This window comes from Cimex lectularius, unplaced genomic scaffold (assembly GCF_000648675.2).
Source record: "Cimex lectularius strain Harlan isolate CLEC.00 unplaced genomic scaffold, Clec_2.1 scaffold8, whole genome shotgun sequence".
NCBI classification, from domain to species: Eukaryota; Metazoa; Arthropoda; class Insecta; order Hemiptera; family Cimicidae; genus Cimex; species Cimex lectularius.
Window position 1 is genome coordinate 198,874 of NW_019392656.1, and position 17,513 is coordinate 216,386.

At 35.8% G+C, this 17,513-nt stretch overlaps 1 protein-coding gene across 1 annotated transcript; it reads right to left on the minus strand.

The window, feature by feature from the left end:
* Nucleotides 1-2,410: 2,410 nt before the first annotated feature.
* Nucleotides 2,411-17,364, minus strand: LOC106669733 (thyrotropin-releasing hormone-degrading ectoenzyme-like). Its single transcript, XM_014399415.2, has 15 exons — nt 16,924-17,364; nt 11,545-11,824; nt 11,327-11,485; nt 9,420-9,737; nt 9,174-9,357; nt 8,963-9,107; nt 8,820-8,904; nt 8,590-8,761; nt 8,350-8,530; nt 8,023-8,294; nt 7,746-7,927; nt 7,523-7,687; nt 5,549-5,695; nt 2,894-2,963; nt 2,411-2,833 (listed from the first exon to the last, which is right to left on the minus strand). The coding sequence occupies exons 1-15, from the start codon at nt 17,048-17,050 to the stop codon at nt 2,633-2,635; spliced, it is 2,688 nt and encodes an 895-aa protein (XP_014254901.1). The 5' UTR covers nt 17,051-17,364; the 3' UTR covers nt 2,411-2,632.
* Between the last annotated feature and the right edge of the window lie 149 nt (nt 17,365-17,513).

Here is a 17,513-nt window from a genome sequence, read left to right on the forward strand (position 1 = left end):
GGTTACATTGACATTAACGGCTCTCAGCAATAAATCGATAAACAACTTTATCGATATCACTATGTTTTAAAAACCTGTTGGCGGTATTGGATCCGCGGGTTCACTTTCACTATTACAATTCATGTAACTCCTTCAATCTGATAATTGAATCTGAATTCATCAATCTGATGAAGAACGTTTGATGATTGAAATCCGGATCGCTGTAAACATCAGATCTGTGAGTAGAACCATAATTTACAAAAACATGAATCTACATGATCCTTCATCATTTCTATTAACATAAACCACACTAACGAATGCTGGCCTATCGACTGAGCCTCGCGCATGTTTGATGTGTTTAGTGAAACCAACCAAAACCATGTTCATCAACAACATTGGCACAGTTGGGCAACTGTTTGAACCGTAGTGAAAAATGGCCATAAGCTCTCCAAAAATGTCACAACGATGCCACCAACATATCCGTCACTAAGTCTAAATCCATTGGAAATTCAATTAACTGCGCTCTTTGCACCCAGACCTTAACCCAACCAATCTTTAACCTCACACTTTCATGATGTGTAACTGAGTAATCAAATCAGCCAGCTTGTTATGATGTTTTGGCAATATGGAATGCAATTTAAACTTAAAGAGAAATAAACTTGAAATATTAGGTTATGTTTTCAGTGTTAGAAATATAGACCACTTTTTCACTCACGAATGCTCTGGTCCAAGGTATGGTCCCCAAGAAGAAAGCAAATTCAGTTGTTACTGCCAAGCGTTTAATTTTAAGGTCATCTTCAGGGCAAAAGAATCTTAAATTCTTAAATGACAAGAACAATCTGGATTGCGGTATGGTGTTGATCTGCCATCTTCTCTGACAGGCGGCACTAAGGACCTAGACTCATGCGAGGTGGACGTGGACGCAAACAGTGTTTGAGACTGCGAGGAGGGCCTGGCGGAAGTCATCGACACCTGACCCTGGCAGGGTCCTTGGGCATTCGGGGAATAGAGGCAATGAAAATGTTGGACAGGATAAATAGGGATAAAAGAGGCAGCCACAAAGCCTGCTGCTTCTCGACCTGAATAGATCTATTGTGCTCCCTTGTTTTTTATAACTCACTGGCCAGCTTCAGGTTGTTAATCAGCCTCCATAGCTTTGCCAGCGGCAATCTTGCTTGTTGTTTTTTGTTCTAGTTGCAATAACCTGCACCTACATAGACCTTCACAGGAACAAAGAATGTGTTCTACGGTCTCCTTCTGTTCATGGCAGTATCTGCACCGTGCTTCTTCTGCCTGTACTCCTATCCGGCGCATGTGTTTTCTTAAGTGGCAGTGCCCTGTCAGGAGACCAGAATACCTTCCAGTAATTCTTTTGTAAGTTTTGCGGATGGTCTCTCTATGAATCTCTTCGCGTGCCTCATACTTGTGGTATTATTCCACCAGGTTTTGGACTCATTAAGGATCCATTTTAAAACGTATCCTCTTTTGTGGCAGGGGTAGGGTTCAGGACCCAGAGAGTCCATGTTGGCCCCCGTTTTGGCCAACATGTCAACCTTTTCGTTGCCTCTATGCCCCCAGACTCCCAGTGTCTACGGACCCATGCCAGGGACAGGTCATTGGTGTCGCAGACTTCCGTCAGGACCTCCATGTAGTTCCAAACACTCTTTGCCTTAGCCCCGCCTGAGGCTAGAGCTCTAGGTGCTGCCTGGCTGTCAGAGAAATTGGTTATTTTATAGTTTTGAAGGCTATTTTAAAGTTAGAAGTTTAAAGAGAGAAAAGTGTTTAATTTGTGTGATAGGCCGTCAACGAATGGTATGGATATGTATGTTGGTTTGTTTGTGTTTGACAGAATTCGTGTAGTGTTATTAGTAATAGTAGATGGTGTTAGTGTTGAGTTGTAGTTGTTGATTATTCTGTTGGTTATATGTTGGGTAGTGATTGTTATGTAAGATATGTTTGTATATATTTATGTTCTTGTGGTGAAAAGTTACACGGCTCAGGGTTTGTAAGTAGCGCTTTGGCCGTTCTCGCTTACCAATTACTGATTATCTTTGTCATTTTTCTGTTCTTCCTGGTTGAAATAACATTTGTTTGATTTTTAACGAGTTTTATTTGTTTATATGTACAGGAAAGGGGGTCAGTCTACAACCTTCAAGAGGTATTAAATATCTAATATAATTCTTCTCAAATCCAACTAAAGCCACATTATAATATACTCACTAATCTTTTAAGACGTGTAATTTAAAGAAAATGACAATCAGCAGTTATGTCTCTTTCATTTTTGCCGTTTAACGAATAAGCACTGTTTATTTTCCATAGAGTTTATTGCCCAAATAACTTTATTTTTCAGTCCTATGGAAGAAAAACCAAAACATTTCACACCAGTAATACTTAATTTCGTTCTTTATGGATTGAAATAATAATTGCTTGGTTGTTGTAAAATTATATTTCATTATTTCATATAATACAAACAGAACGATAATACATACAGATAATAAATGAAATATTATTGCACAGGGACTGCCCTATTTGATAAGTCTATTAGAAAGTTTGCCTTCTATAGAAAATTAATAGAAAAGTCAAACTAAAATTCCTATATTTTGTACATTTACGCTATTATAAATAAGTCATGACTTGAGATTTCCCTTCGTTTTCATCTTAGGGAGAAGAGTAATAAGGAAAATGCGACAAGGTAAATGAACAAGTTAAGATCCAATCTTACACCACTGCTCACCTTGTAGGGGCATTTCAAATACTTACAAACCCGTGCTTCGACAATTTGCCGTTGCTTTAAGATTTTTTTGGCATCATCTATGTTGATTCCAATGTGGTTTTCATTGTTAAACTCCTCGAGCTGGAAATTTTTAAAAGCGATCAATAAAACAGAACAATCTCGTCATGGATAGCAACATACTTTTTGAATAAGTGACGAATCAACGCCACCGTACAAAACAGTGTAGAAAAGACTTGGTACTGTTACAAACCTGAAACAAAAAAACTGTATTCTAAAACAACATTAACAAACAACATTCTTTAAACTCTACCACTACATACCATCATAACTACCTTTGTCGTTAAAATAATTAATTACTTTTAAACTATTTAATTACTTTAATCTGTGATAGTTTTTATTGTGCATTTAAATGTACAATTTCTTTTATTTGTATAATTAATTTTGGCAAGTGGTTTTTTCCCGAAAACAAAATTAATTAATTAAGCATGGTTTCATTGGCTAATGAGAAGGAATCAGAAGATTCTCCCTTTCGAGTCTGTAGAATATGTGACAAATACACTGGCAGGCAAAAAATTCCACTCACTTTTAATATAACATGATTTGAATATATGAGGCGTTGCGGATATGAAGGGCGAACTCGACATCAGGTTAATTTTTTTTTTGGTCACCATCCGAATCTAGCCACTTCAGAGAATGTACAGTTATAGCTTTCATGTTGAGTTCGCCCTTCGTATCCGTCTGAAATATGAAGAGAATGATACGATGCTAGTTGGATTGTAGTTGGAAACTGCCATAGGCGGGCGGATACTAAGGGCGAACTCAACACCGCTCCTTGCCCTTTTCTTCGCGCTCCACTGTATGATACAATCCTTCGTTTAGTTTGCATAAAACGCTTGTCTCGTGCAGTGTTTATTTTGTTGTTACTGTTATCGTGATCTTATTGTGTGCAGTAATGGATGTTAACAATAATAGTGCGTTTACTGGATTCTCCATACGTTCCGTTACCGTGGTCAACATACTTTAATAATATTATTGAAAATAATCAATCTTCCATGCCCATGCTCAACGAGGAAACGGAAGATGATCAACCCGATTATGAGGATTAGAAATTACAAAAAAAATTAGAAAATTAAAAATTTAAATTAAAAAAAAGAAAGAAAAAATTAAAAATTAGAAATTACAATTCGTTTTCAGTCATTTTAATATTATTTTAAATGTACGTATGTTTTCAGAATACAGACTTTATAAATAAAATGGGTGTTTTTTGATTAATTGAAGTTCAACCAAATTCCTGACCAATCTCTAGATGGGGTAACCATTAATAAACAAAAAATTAGGCATCCTTCAACGAAAACAGATTTAATCTTTTTTGTTGAGTTCGCCCTTCGCATGTCAAAGGAAAAATTATTTTCAAATAAGTTTTTCTCAACACCTCCTTTTGTTGAGTTCGCCCTTCGTATCCGCAACGCCTCATATATTTTTATATATTAGTCAAAGTTTTACGTTTCTTAATGTTTAATAATTGAGTTTTTGTCTACATAAGTTTAAAAAACTATAAATTGCCAGGAAAAAAAAGGAGAGATAAAAGTTCTTTTAATTTACATTTCAACATTTCTTTTCCCGTATTTCCTCCTCTTGCCTTGATTATTTCTCGAAGTCACCTCAGCATACTTTCTACCAGTCTGGAAATGTCTCTTTGCTGGAGGTTAACCCATTCTTCACGAAGAGTCCTTTTGAGGTTATCACATAATGCTTGATGGGGTTCATATCTGGAGAACGGGCTGGCCAGGCCAAGACCCTGATGTTATGCTGTTGAAGGTACGTTCGTACTAAGCGAGCGACGTGTGGACGGGCATTATCGTGCATTAGAATAGGATTGTCGCTTATTTCATCGAGGATAGGCAACGCATGATGCTCCAAAATTTCATCCACATAGCGAGTGGCCGTTAAAGACTCTCCACGAACGACAACAAACTCAGTGCGACTCTCCACTGAGATTCCCGCTCACACCATCACCGAGCCACGTCGAAAAGGTTGGCACTGGGATAAATTACAGGCTTCGAACCTTTCATTTCGCCTTTCCTACACTCTTTCACGCACATTTGGAGATGGTAGAGCAAATCTGTACTCATCTGCTAAAAGTACAGCAAACCAATGGCTGAGTTCTCGAGCAAATGCGAGCCCTGCAACTCTGTGTGTTCTGGTCCTTTTACGGGGCGAAAAGCCATCAGTCCATACTGCTTTAATCTTCGTGAGGCAGAAATTCAGAAATTTGAATACCTCGAACTTCTTGGAGCTGATGAATCGCTTGAACAACAATAAGGTGGCGGTTTTGCAAAATTCTCAAAGTCAAAAAACGGTCATCCTTTGGTTCTTTTACCCTAGGGGGTCCAGAACCGGGACGTTTCTCGAAAACGTATAACGGCGTCTCGCAGAGTTTCGTAGGGAACTCCGATGGCAATGGAACGTACATCATCAATGAGTGCCACACCAACGCGCAGTGGCATTTTTAAGCTTAAAAATTGAAATTAAGACAACAAAAATTAAAACTAAACAGTTTATTGCTTCAATATTCAAATGAGACTGAAAAAACATTTTAAATTCTGAAAATAGTAAACATTGAAAATCCTCTATCCTTGTTTTGGATTAAGGATTAATTGTGTTTACCTATTTATTGGTAAAAACATTGCGATAAACTAAGCGCAGAATTTTCTTTTATTGAGAAAATAAAAATAAAAAATTAATCGGGTGGAATTTTTTGTCTGTATTTTCAAGTAATAAACAACGCAATTTTTCGATCATGGTAAGTAAAATGAATATGTATATTTATATTACTTCGCCTTTTTTAAGATGACATCCCTGCTTTCGACCAATAATCTAAAAGCGATCTCCGCGCCTCCGGGAAAACTGCTAACTTTTATGAACATATCAGTTAGAAACTCTTTTCTGACTTCGCTGGGTTCCAAGGTTTCGTTCACTAACCTGTAAATTGTACGTGTTATTTTTACTTATAGTTAGTTTTAAAATGCCAAAATAGTTATTTCATGGATTTTCATTTGGATACTTTTTGCTTCCATATTTTAAATATTTTTTTAAAGCAAAGTGTGGTTTTAAGTTGTAGGTTGAGGTTATTAGTTGGTGTCCCGAAGACATGATAGCTCAAGTGGTAAAGTGCAGGGGCACTAATCCGGTTGAGGGTTCGATTCCCGCTCGTGACTAATTATTCAACTCAAACACACTTTGCATAAAAAAATAAATCAATTAAAATAGTTAACATTGCTTTAATAGAACCAACTAAAACATATATATAATTATTGTATTACGTTAGTTGTACAAAAAGTTGTCAATTTTCAGTATAATTTTCTCAAAATCTAGTCTGGTCTATTACAAACAATGCTTTTCGGTTTTGATCTTCTTAGTATGTTACAAACTCTTTGCTAGTGCTTTAAAAAAAAGTGAATTGGTCGTTTTGTACTATTCTAAATTTTACACTTTTTTTCTACGCAAAAAAATTTATTTCTTAACTCCTGGGAATTTTTTTAAAAGAATTGCTCACTACGATTGTTTGTCCATTATTGTGCTACAAAATAAAAAAATATTGTTTCAATACGATAAAAGCTTTTGGTGAAAAGCCTTCTGAAAGGTGAAAAATTATAAATTTTTAGACGAAACGATTTTCTGATCGAGCACGAATTTTTCCCGTTGCTGCCAATATTAATACATATAAATGTCCCACCGATTCCTCTTGGGGAGTTTATATAATTTTGTCCTGCTAATTTCTCGATCCAAGCAAAACGGGCCCAACCCTGCATCCAAATTAACAGAAAACAGAACCCCAGAGGTGTTGATCGGACGTGAATACAAAGGTACCTTTTTATAATACAAATCCGATACCAAATAAATTGTTAATACTATAAGAAAATAGTAACAATTAGATCAAATGAAATATATTTCTTCTTTTCTACAAACAATCGATTCTTTTCAATTTATGAAAACAGAATTTTTGTCTTTTTAAAAACCATATAAGTATATTTATCAGATCATAAGGATAACAAGAGTGGACAGATTCACTGCTTACTTTCAAAACGATCCACTGTGATTAAGGACTTTAATTCCGCAATTTTTATGATCCCACAGTTTTAGCTCTCTCTCGTACAAAAATCCTAAAAATGGGGTCCCTTTTTTTAAAGCACTGTACGACTGACTATTCATGAAGTCTAAATCATGTAGAAAGTTTTACATTTTTAAATTATTTAGAAAGTATGTTTTTGTATGTATGTAAATAAAAGTTGAGAATCTTCAAAAAGCACAAGAGGAGGCGAGTTTGAAGTTCGTCAAGGCAAGATAAACCGTAACACTTGCTTTGCAACTTTCAAACTGTTATTTGTAGCCCATTTAATGTTTGAAGCCTTATAAGATTAGTTCATTCTGTGCAAAAAATGTGTAATAGAAATAATAGGTGGTCTAAACAATTTTTTTTTTAATTTGGTCCGAAACCAACGAAACATGAACTACATAATTAAGGGATAATTATGAAATGCTACAATTAAAAAAACTTGTATTAGTTGTACTTATGCTTTAGTGGAAGCTGCACTTTTGTTAATAATGTAAAGTTAAAATAATTTTATTTTTCCTCTAAAACTGTGTCTTTATAAAACATTGTAAATACAACTTTTTCAACCTGTGTTAAAACATAAAGGATTCAGCTTGTTGGGGCAACATGATCAATATTTATATATTCAAAGTTAATATTTAGAAATCCTAATGCATCTTAATATTTTGAAATTTTGACAGAAACAAGAAAAATACCTCTTCAAATTGTATTCATTCCTGGTGCATGCGAGGTTGAGTAAAATCATTAGCTTTTCTCCTGGAAGCCTGGATTCTTTATATTTTGTAAATAACGTTTCCCATGTTTCTGTGTCGCCGTATTTTATCATGGTGCACATGAGGGCGTCGGCCATATCGGGCGATCTAAAGTAAAAAAAAAATCATTAACGTTTTGAGTAAACTATTATTGCTGAAAATTTACCCCTGAAGAGCAGTATCGTTATTGTAGTAGTATTGGAGGGTCTCGTTGCAGATTGGGTGTTCGTAGAGACAGGCGTGTTTCATGACGTTCGTTTTGTGAAGTTTCGTCGGATGATCGTCGTCGCTAAGATTAGTGAAATCAATCGAGCTTACCAGGTTGTCGATCAGCGACCTGACATACCACTGGACAGTTTTAAATAAAATAACATTATCTATGCCAATTATTATTTGTTTAGCCTTTAATATGTACATTATGAATTGAGGTAAAAATATCTTACCTTCCAGGTCTCGATATTTTTTGAACTGTAGAAGGCGACACTTATCCCTTGTAATTTTCGCAAAGCAGTTTTCCAGGGAATGAAATCCGTCTCCTCTGTCAGATAATCGATGAATTCGAAGGCGACGTCTTCTTGTAAATGTTCAGAATCAAGAAGGGAGAATGCGTCGTGTACAAGTTGAGACCTTGTCAAGGGGTTGAGCTGAGGATTCGTTAGCATGTCTTCTTTAATCGCCTTCCAGTTATTTTCATCGTAATTCACTTGGGAATAAACTAAAGATGGAAGTTGATTATAATAGAGACTTTATCATTTAAGCAGGGAACTTACCTGTTTGGTTTGGATTTACCAAATACCATTTTCCCATGTCTTCAATCTTGACGGGGAACGTTAAATCCGCCTCGCCCCCGATCCAAAACAGATCCATCGGGCTGGATTTAGGCTGCTCCGTAATCACTCGTATTGGAATGTACCACGTTTCAAATTCTTCTTTCGTTTTATCCGACTTGGACTGAAAGTACGTTTGGATTCGTAAGCAAAAGCAAACACGATATAATTGACCTGACCTACCTGGTAAAATTCCAAATTATCTCCTACCCTTCTGACGTTAAGTATCGGAAACCCGGGTGACGTTGTCCATTTGTGTAAGACTTTGACCAAAGGCGGTGCAGAACCCCCCGCCCCGTAATACTTCGACAGGGATGAGTAAAGCTCATCAGGGTTCGAAAGTCCGGACTGATTCCTGTATAAAATTCACGTCAATACGTCTTACAAAAGTCAAGCTATATTGGACGACTTACACACATGTGTTGAGAAATGTCCTGACTCCGTTTTGAAATGCCTCCCTTCCCATAAAAGAGGATACCATGTGCAAAATAGAAGCGCCTAAATGTGAAAAGCGATACTTAAATTGATTACAAAATGACGTAATTTATAAAAATACCTTTTCCATATGTAATAAGGTCAAAAAAAGGTCCACCGCTCTGTGGTACCAAAGGGTGCCATTCTCGGTCTGGCGCGTCGTCGTTCATCGCGACATGAAGCACGTCGGTGACAAACTGCTCGGGCAACCTCCATTCTGGTTTAATCTAAATTTGAAAAATACAAGTTTTTTTGTAGACTGAATTTGGTGAAAATATTTACAGTCTACGCACCATGTCAACCAGTAAATATTCCAAATACCTGGCAAAACCTTCGCTCAACCAGATAAAGTTCCATTCCGAGGGGGTCACCAAGTTGCCGAACCACTGGTGGGTAATCTCGTGCGCCGCTAGTAGAAAGTTGTCCTGCAATACTTCCGTGGTGTCTGTTGCCTCGTCGAATAGAAGCTTGTAATCCCTAAAGCGAAAATTGTGGATTTGTCGTTTTAAAATTTAATTCACTCAGCTTCAATTAATAACCTGAATTGAACAATGCCCCAGGATTCCATCCCGTAGGAGTACAGGTCCGGAATGGCGAGGCAGTCCAATTTCACCAAGTTTCCCTGCGCGTACGGGATCCCGACGAAACTTTCAAATTTCGACACCAACTCGGGGATGACTGAGATGGCGAATTCCGCCGCTGACTCGAGTTCGTTCTGGGCGTAAACGGAATAAGTGATGTTGCCTACTGATTTAGTCTTCACCGCCGTGAAAGTCCTGTTGTCAAAGACCAGCCAAGCGAAAGTATAAATCGGCATTGTAGGTGTTTCCAAAAACGTTATCGTCTTCCATCCTTCTCTACAACCAATTACAAATATACTGTCACTAAAACTAACCATATATCACAAAATTCACAATTTCTAAATTTTAATATAAACAATTACTGAAATGGTTCAAGGAGACAACATGTATGCGTACCCTTGTGATCGGATGCCTACTCTGATCGCAAGGGTACGCCTACAAGATTTAACATAAAGTTAACAAAAAGCTTAATTTCACAATAAATATAAATTGTTAATCATTTAAATCAAACATTACTTTGGCTTAGAAATATTAGAGAGAGAGAGAGATAGAGAGAGAGAGAGAGAGAGAGAGAGAGAGAGAGAAAACTTTATTCTGGTACTAGAGTCCTTTAAGAATAACAAAAAGGTCACAAACATTTTTACAAAACGGGCACTTGAATTAATGTAGGTTCGACGTTAACATCGAGAAAATAAGTTGAACTAAATTACATTATACAAAATATAAAAAAATAGAAATAATAGTAGCAAATAAGAATTTAGGGAAAAGTAGTAATAATAAAAAATTGTCTTTTGCGAATTTACACACAAACTGTAAACTTGAAAGTTGAGAAAAGGAAGTTTTCGAATATAGCAAAAGCACATAACGATATTGTGAACTATGTTGTCTCTGTTTGGAGGGAGATGGGATTTTGCTACAGGAGGCATTTAAAAGAATAAAGGAGACAGCTTTGCGGATTGGCTAGATTATTGGAAGAATATTTGAACTGAAGTGGCTTGAAAATATAGTCGATGAGAGTTATGGATTGGTAAAGGAAGGAGGCTAGGGAATACTTTCTACGGAAGGAGGGATAGATCTGAATACAGGTGAGTCTCTAGATATTCGGGGGTGGGGGGGGAATAAATCTGACACAACCATTCATCAGTATTTTCAGATGCTCTTCTTGTTCCTCCGAATGTCCGCCATAAGCGACACAACTGTAGTCGAAGATGAGGGAGGAGACAAGGAGTTTACGAGTGGTGAAAGGTAGAATGCTATAAGGAGCAGGACTAGCGGAATTGAATGAGGTATTCAATATAGCATTAGGCAATTTGGGAAATATGTGGTTTCCAGGAAAGGTTTTGATCGAAGGTAAAACCGAAGTTTTTAACAGTGGAGCAGAAGTAAATAGTTGGTTGACGAAGATGAAAGGAGGTAGGTATTTGAAGCGGTGAAAATATCCTATAACAATGGCTTTGGACTTTCTAGCATTTAATTCTAGGTAGTTTTTATGTGCCCATTCGTTTATGGAATTCGGATATTCCTGAATTCTGGGGATAGCCAAATCTTCGGTTCGGAGGGATGGAACTTACAAATTTGAAAGTCGTCGGCATAGAGGTCGTAATCGCGGTGCTGAATGGAGTCGGGGAGATCATTGATATAAATGCTGAACACAAGAGAGGAAATGATAGTCTTGAGGATTACCTGAAGATAAGGGAAGGAAGGAGGATATGTATTCATAAGGAAAAGTCACTATTATTAGTAACTTTTCCTCCAATTCAAAGCTAAAAAAATTTTCATTTGGCTCAATGTCACCTTTTGTCTCTACAAGTTGATAATGTGCTTAACGTTAAACAATATACGAACTGAAAATATCCTTTGCTTACTCGTTTGATTCGACTTTGCTGGATGGTGTATTTGATATCACGGTCCATTTTTCTGGGACGGTGAACGTCAGTTGAAACGGTGCTCTTAGCTTGAGGATATCGAAGCAAGGGAACACAAAACTTGCCTTATCCGGTTCGAATTTGGTGAGAGCGTATTCCCTGTTCGAAAAGTTTTTGTCAACAATTACTTTTCTAGAAATAACACTGTTAATATTTACCATAAATTCCCTTGAAGATCGGCGTAATTCCCCTTGTAAAAACCGTCCAGTCCGTCGCTAACATGGCCTTCGAATTCTAGGCTAAGCGTGTAATGGTAAAGATTGAAGAAAGGGCTCAAACCTTCGACCACAACAAATTTGTTATTTTCTGAAGATAGTTTGTGAGGAAAGTCGAACAATCCGTCCACAGTTATGTTGGACGACAGGACCTTTAGGCCCATCGCGTTGAGGTACAGCTTCTTCGGAGCCAACATCGTCTTGAATTTTACGCTGACAGTCCCTTCGAGTAAAACGAATAATAATTTACGATTCATGTTATAGTATTTTGTACATAGATTGCCGAGTGACATCAAAGAAAGCACAAATAGAAACTAAGATTTTATTCTAATAACGATAACCAATGCCTAAATTCAATGTACTCGGTGACATTGGGGGGGTCCATTTTTCTTACTTTATAGACATTTTTGTTTTCTAGTAGTGTTTTCATTTTTTCATTTTAGTGCGATTTGTCCATAAATTGGATGATCTTTGTCTGATTGATCCAGATTTTAAACATTGACAACTTCGGTTCTGACGATATTTTTTTCTTTTAGATAATTTATGCCATTAACTATCATTTCCACGTCTGTAATTAAATCTTTGACTGGAGAGTTACCCTTTTTATATGGAAAATTATACATGGGAACTAAACCTAACATGCTGTTCACACTAGGGATTGTTATTGGGTTGTCCGGAAAATAATGCAGGATTTTAAGTTTTCATTAAAAAAAATCTATATAAAATATTCTGTTTACGTTTACAGGATTACTCATTTGTATGAATGTCAACACTTATTAATCCTCTTCCAAATGATATTGTTTGTTTACCTCTGTAGCATTCCGCTACTTGGAAATAATTCAGTCATCCTTATAATGTCAAAGCGAGAATTTCGTACGATTTTCTTTTACGAGTTTAAACTCGGCCGAAGCGGAGCCCAAACGGCTAGAAACATTAACCAAGTCTGGGGCGAGGGTTGTGTTAATGAGTGCACTGTGCAAAGGTGGTTTAAAAAATTTCGGGAGGGAGATTTCAGCCTTGAAGATGAAGAAGGTCGTGGAAGGCCTTCCTCTCTTAATGATGATGTTCTGCGATCAGTGGTGGGTGCAGAGCAACTCAAAGTCAGTAAAACGACCGTCGCTGACCACCTCAAGGCGATTGGAAAAGTGAAAAAACTCGAAAATTGGGTTCCACACTCATTAAACGATCGCCAAAAAAATCAGCGCTTTGATGTTTGTGCATCACTTCTTTGTCGAAACAAAAATGACCCATTTCTGGCCAGAATTGTTACATGTGACGAAAAGTGGATTCTCTACGATAACACTAGACGTTCTGGACAGTGGCTCGACAAAGGAGAAGCTCCAATACATTTTCCAAAGCCCCCAACTCATCAAAAAAAGGTAATGGTTACGGTATGGTGGGCTTCATTTGGTTTAATACACTACAGCTTCTTAAATCCTGGCGAAACCATCAATGCTGAATCATACTGTAACCAAATTAATACCATGCATCAGAAATTGGCAGTAATGAAGCCCTCTTTGGTCAATCGGAAAGGGCCCATTTTGTTGCATGACAACGCTCGACCACATGTGTCACGTGTAACGTCACAAAAATTATTGGAGCTTGGCTATGAAACTTTGCCTCACCCACCCTACTCTCCGGACCTCTCGCCTACTGACTACCATTTTTTTAGACACCTGGACCACTACTTAGAACACATAATATTCAAAAATCAAACGGAACTGGAAAATGCATTTATTGACTTTATCAATTCTAAAAATTCTGAATTCTACTCAGACGGAATTAATAAGTTACCAACACGTTGGGAGAAATGTATTGAGAGTATGGGAAATTATTTTGATTAAAGAACATTGCTTTAAAGTAACTAGTTTCTTTTTTTTTGTTTAATACCAAAATCCTGCATTATTTTCCGGACAACCCAATACATTAGTAAGATTTACCACCTGTTTCTATAGGTGGTATGTACTTGAGCATGGTTTAGTTTTAAGAATTTTTGTTGAGAATTTCACACTGTTTTTTTTGTTTTTTTTTTGTTTTTTTTAAATATTGATCACTAAACTTTTGTTAGTTGGATAAGTATGAAGAAGGGAGGAGAGAGTAAGAGATAAGGGAAGATAGTCCTTAAACCAGACTTTTAGTATCTTTTTTTTTAGTTTTTCAAATGTCCGTACAGGTGTTTTTAAATCTATGTTTAAATATATTTTTTTTTACTTTTAACTCTTCTTTATAAATTAAATGTTTGGGATGATTGGGACAACCTGGTTCTTTGTGTGGGAATAAGTTCTTTGGTTATTTACAATATCTGTTGGAGAAATTCCGTGGGTTCTACATTTAGAAGGAACCACTGTCTATTTTTGCTGTTTATCATTTTTGTTAGTGCTAGAGTATTACTTTATTTTCTCATGACATACTGAGCCAAATTCTTCCTTTATCCCATTGTAGAAAGTCATTGTGATGGAAAGACGAACCCCTGTGGTCAATCATGTAATGGTGATCGACCAGCTATTACCTACAATATATTTGGTAGGATCAATGGACCACAGCTCCGATCCCACTTGATATATTGTGAATAGTAGCTGGTCAATCATATTTACATCAAAACCTAAATTGTTTGTCCTGTAGGTGTAAAGCGTGAAGTCACTTACAAAAACTTTTTTGAAATTAAAATATAGGCCGTCACTTCTAAACTGTACAGTACATTTATTTTCCCGATTCTCGATGGTATTCCACAGGCTGGTCTACCCACTGTCTCTAACACTTTCATTTTTACCTTTGATGATGACACATCAATACTCACCTCCGATGTGATGATTCCGTTACAAATTCACGCAATTTACAAAATCGCTACACACACTATTATCCTGGCTCCAACAATGGATAATGAGGTTGATGATGCTAAATCGAAATATATTGTTTTAATCCATAACAAAAACAACTCTCCCTCCTTTATATTTCTATCTTCACATTCCCTTCGCGAAAAACGTACGATAACTTGGGCTGTACCTCGACAATCGTCTTGGAATCCTTATACAAGACTCAAATGTACAAATTTAAATGAAAGTTCAAACTGCTAAACAGATTACTTGACAGTTGCCAAGTTGGTGGTGAACTAACCCATCACTGGATGGAGCCATTCATGCCTTACATACCTATTATGCACGTTCACATAATACTCTAATAATTTCAACTTTTTTGCTTGTTGCATAATGAAAGTGCAGTTGCAAATAAGTAAATGAAAAGCAGCCTATTTGTAATTATGTCGGGTTCGAATGCCGGAACCTTTACGTTACAGTGATGAGCGCCGTGTCATCGCCTAAACCGTTGAGGCCACGGTCCGCATCCCCTATGTAATTTTCTGTACGCTCTCAACATAAACTATGTACATTTCACCAATCATAAAGAAAAAAAGAAAAAATCGTGCAGCATAAACGCATTCGCACCATAATCCGATAATTTCAGGTTACAAAAAATTACCTTTGCGGCACAAGTATGGAATCCACAAGATTTAAGAACAACTATCTTATAATTTTATCAATAATATTCTCAATAAGCAATTTGGATGAATATGGTCGGACGGATAATAACAGTAATATTGTAATACAAGGGCAATGTAAGATACAACAAATTATGTTTTTCAATTTAATGGAGAAATTGGCTCAAAGTCTCATATTTGCAATTGCTTAAAATTTGGCTGTTTTTATGAATTTTTAAACAAAATATTAATTAACAATCATAAAAATAGGTTTTATATATTGTATTCGGAACCACTGAAACAATAGTTGTCAAGTATAATATTAACCTATCTTGTCTATCTTTTTTTCTAAAACATTTGGTTACAACAAACTTACACCTACTGTAAATAATAAATTTTATTTATTTTGAAAGCGCCTAAATTTGCCAATTTCAATATAACTGATTAATGAAATTACTCATAACAAGAGGAAACAGACCTTGGTGCTAAGAGGCAACGTGTTAGACAAATTAAAATAAATGGTAAACGGCTGATTACTTCAATAAACCCTACTTAATTAAAAGAGCAGACGAGCAACATTAAAGGGTACAAAAATGTAAACAAACTAACACTACAAACTAACACAACAACGTGACAAATTCAAAAAACTAAAATAAATAAATAAATAAAATAAAAGAGAAAATTACTGTTCTCTATTTGACTAATTCGAAACCCTATTTAATACAAATAAATTAAACTATTATATTCTTTGTATTTTGCTTAAAAGATAAATGACATTTAATTATATATTTTTGATTTGTTCATTTACATCAATTTAATTATAGAATTAAAGATCATATATTATCATCAAAATACTTGTTTATCACAGAAACATATTCCAAAAGCAACTAATGTAGTTATATTTATTTATTGATTATTTGAAATTCTAGGTTTTAATTTTGACTCACACCATTTAGATTACTGCTTATTTCATATACTTAGACAAAAATTATCATATGTTATGCTGATACTGATTTTTCGATTGTTACTAAGAATTTAAGAAATCTTGCCTTCTAAAAAGTTCAAATTGACGAATCAAGACGAATAAATGCTAAACACTTAAGACAAAAACCAGACGAGGTATTGAATGTTCTTAAGAAAAATCCCACTGTATAAATTAAGAAAATTTTTATCCAAATCTGTTGACTATAAAATTAAATTGTCGGACTATTTTTGTAGTATTTCTTTATTTTTAATTTCAGTTAAACATTTTAATTCCTTGCAGATTTATTACTAGCCTGTTCGTTTTATCGAACTTGTGTCTGCTTACAAATAGGAAACGGCCATTCATTACTACCCATTTGGCCTCACGTTAATTAATTAATTTGTATATTTTAACAATTAAGTAAATTTTTTTATACAGTTAAGATGTTAATTGTTTATATGTTTTTCAATATAATTAGTGATGATCATTTAAAATTGAAATTATATATTTAAAAAAAAAAACAGGAGTAAGCTGACTTGAAAGATAACGCATACTACTGTCGAGAAATACTTTGTTTTCTTCGGGACTGCAGAACTTAAATTAATGCTTTAAAAGGTTAACAAATGTGGATTTATATTCAAAATTTTAGCATCTGTAGTTTCTAGTAGAATGAAATATTCATTACCGCACCAATATATCTCTCAAAAGATCGACAAAGTAGCTAAGTATTTTATAATTGGTCTCATTCTAGATTGTTATTTGCTATGCTATTATATATTTTTAACCAGTGTTTTATGATTCTAAGTTTTTTCACATGAGAGTTCAAGGGGATAATTTTTCCTTGCAGAACTGTAGGTATAAATGATTAATGTATGAATCGGCTCACCTTTGTATGAGAAATCCGTATCATTTAGCTTCATCCAAAGCCTGTAGCTGTTGACAACGATGTCGTTGTCATTCGAAATGCACTCAGTTTCCAAAGCCGCGAGTAGCAAGATTAGAGCGGTTAGCATCTTAAATCGTTTCAAGGGGAGAAAGCTACTGGCGACTGATCTTCTCACGAAAGAATAAAGCAACCGTTATCTTTTCAGATAATTTTTATTGCATTTGAAACATCTCTGGGTCTCTCGCACAATTAGCTCAGAAAGGCGTTACATCATCTCGCCTGCTTTGCAGCTAAACTCGCTCGATTTGATAATGGGACCGTGGATGGCTTCTTCTCCTGCCTTGGGCACATTTGAAAAAAACAGAAACTGGGGACTTGGAATTTGGCCGAGGATGTTGGATAATTGTAGAATGAACCAATTCCCACCCGACCTCGCTTTCCTTATTAATTTACATCCGGTGATGTGTTTTTCGTTCGTCGTTTGAGCTACAAAATACAAAACTATCATACTTTTTTTTCACAACGATCGCAATGTGTCACAACGAAACGTGGGGATGGGATAATAATATACAAAAATCTTTTGCTATAAA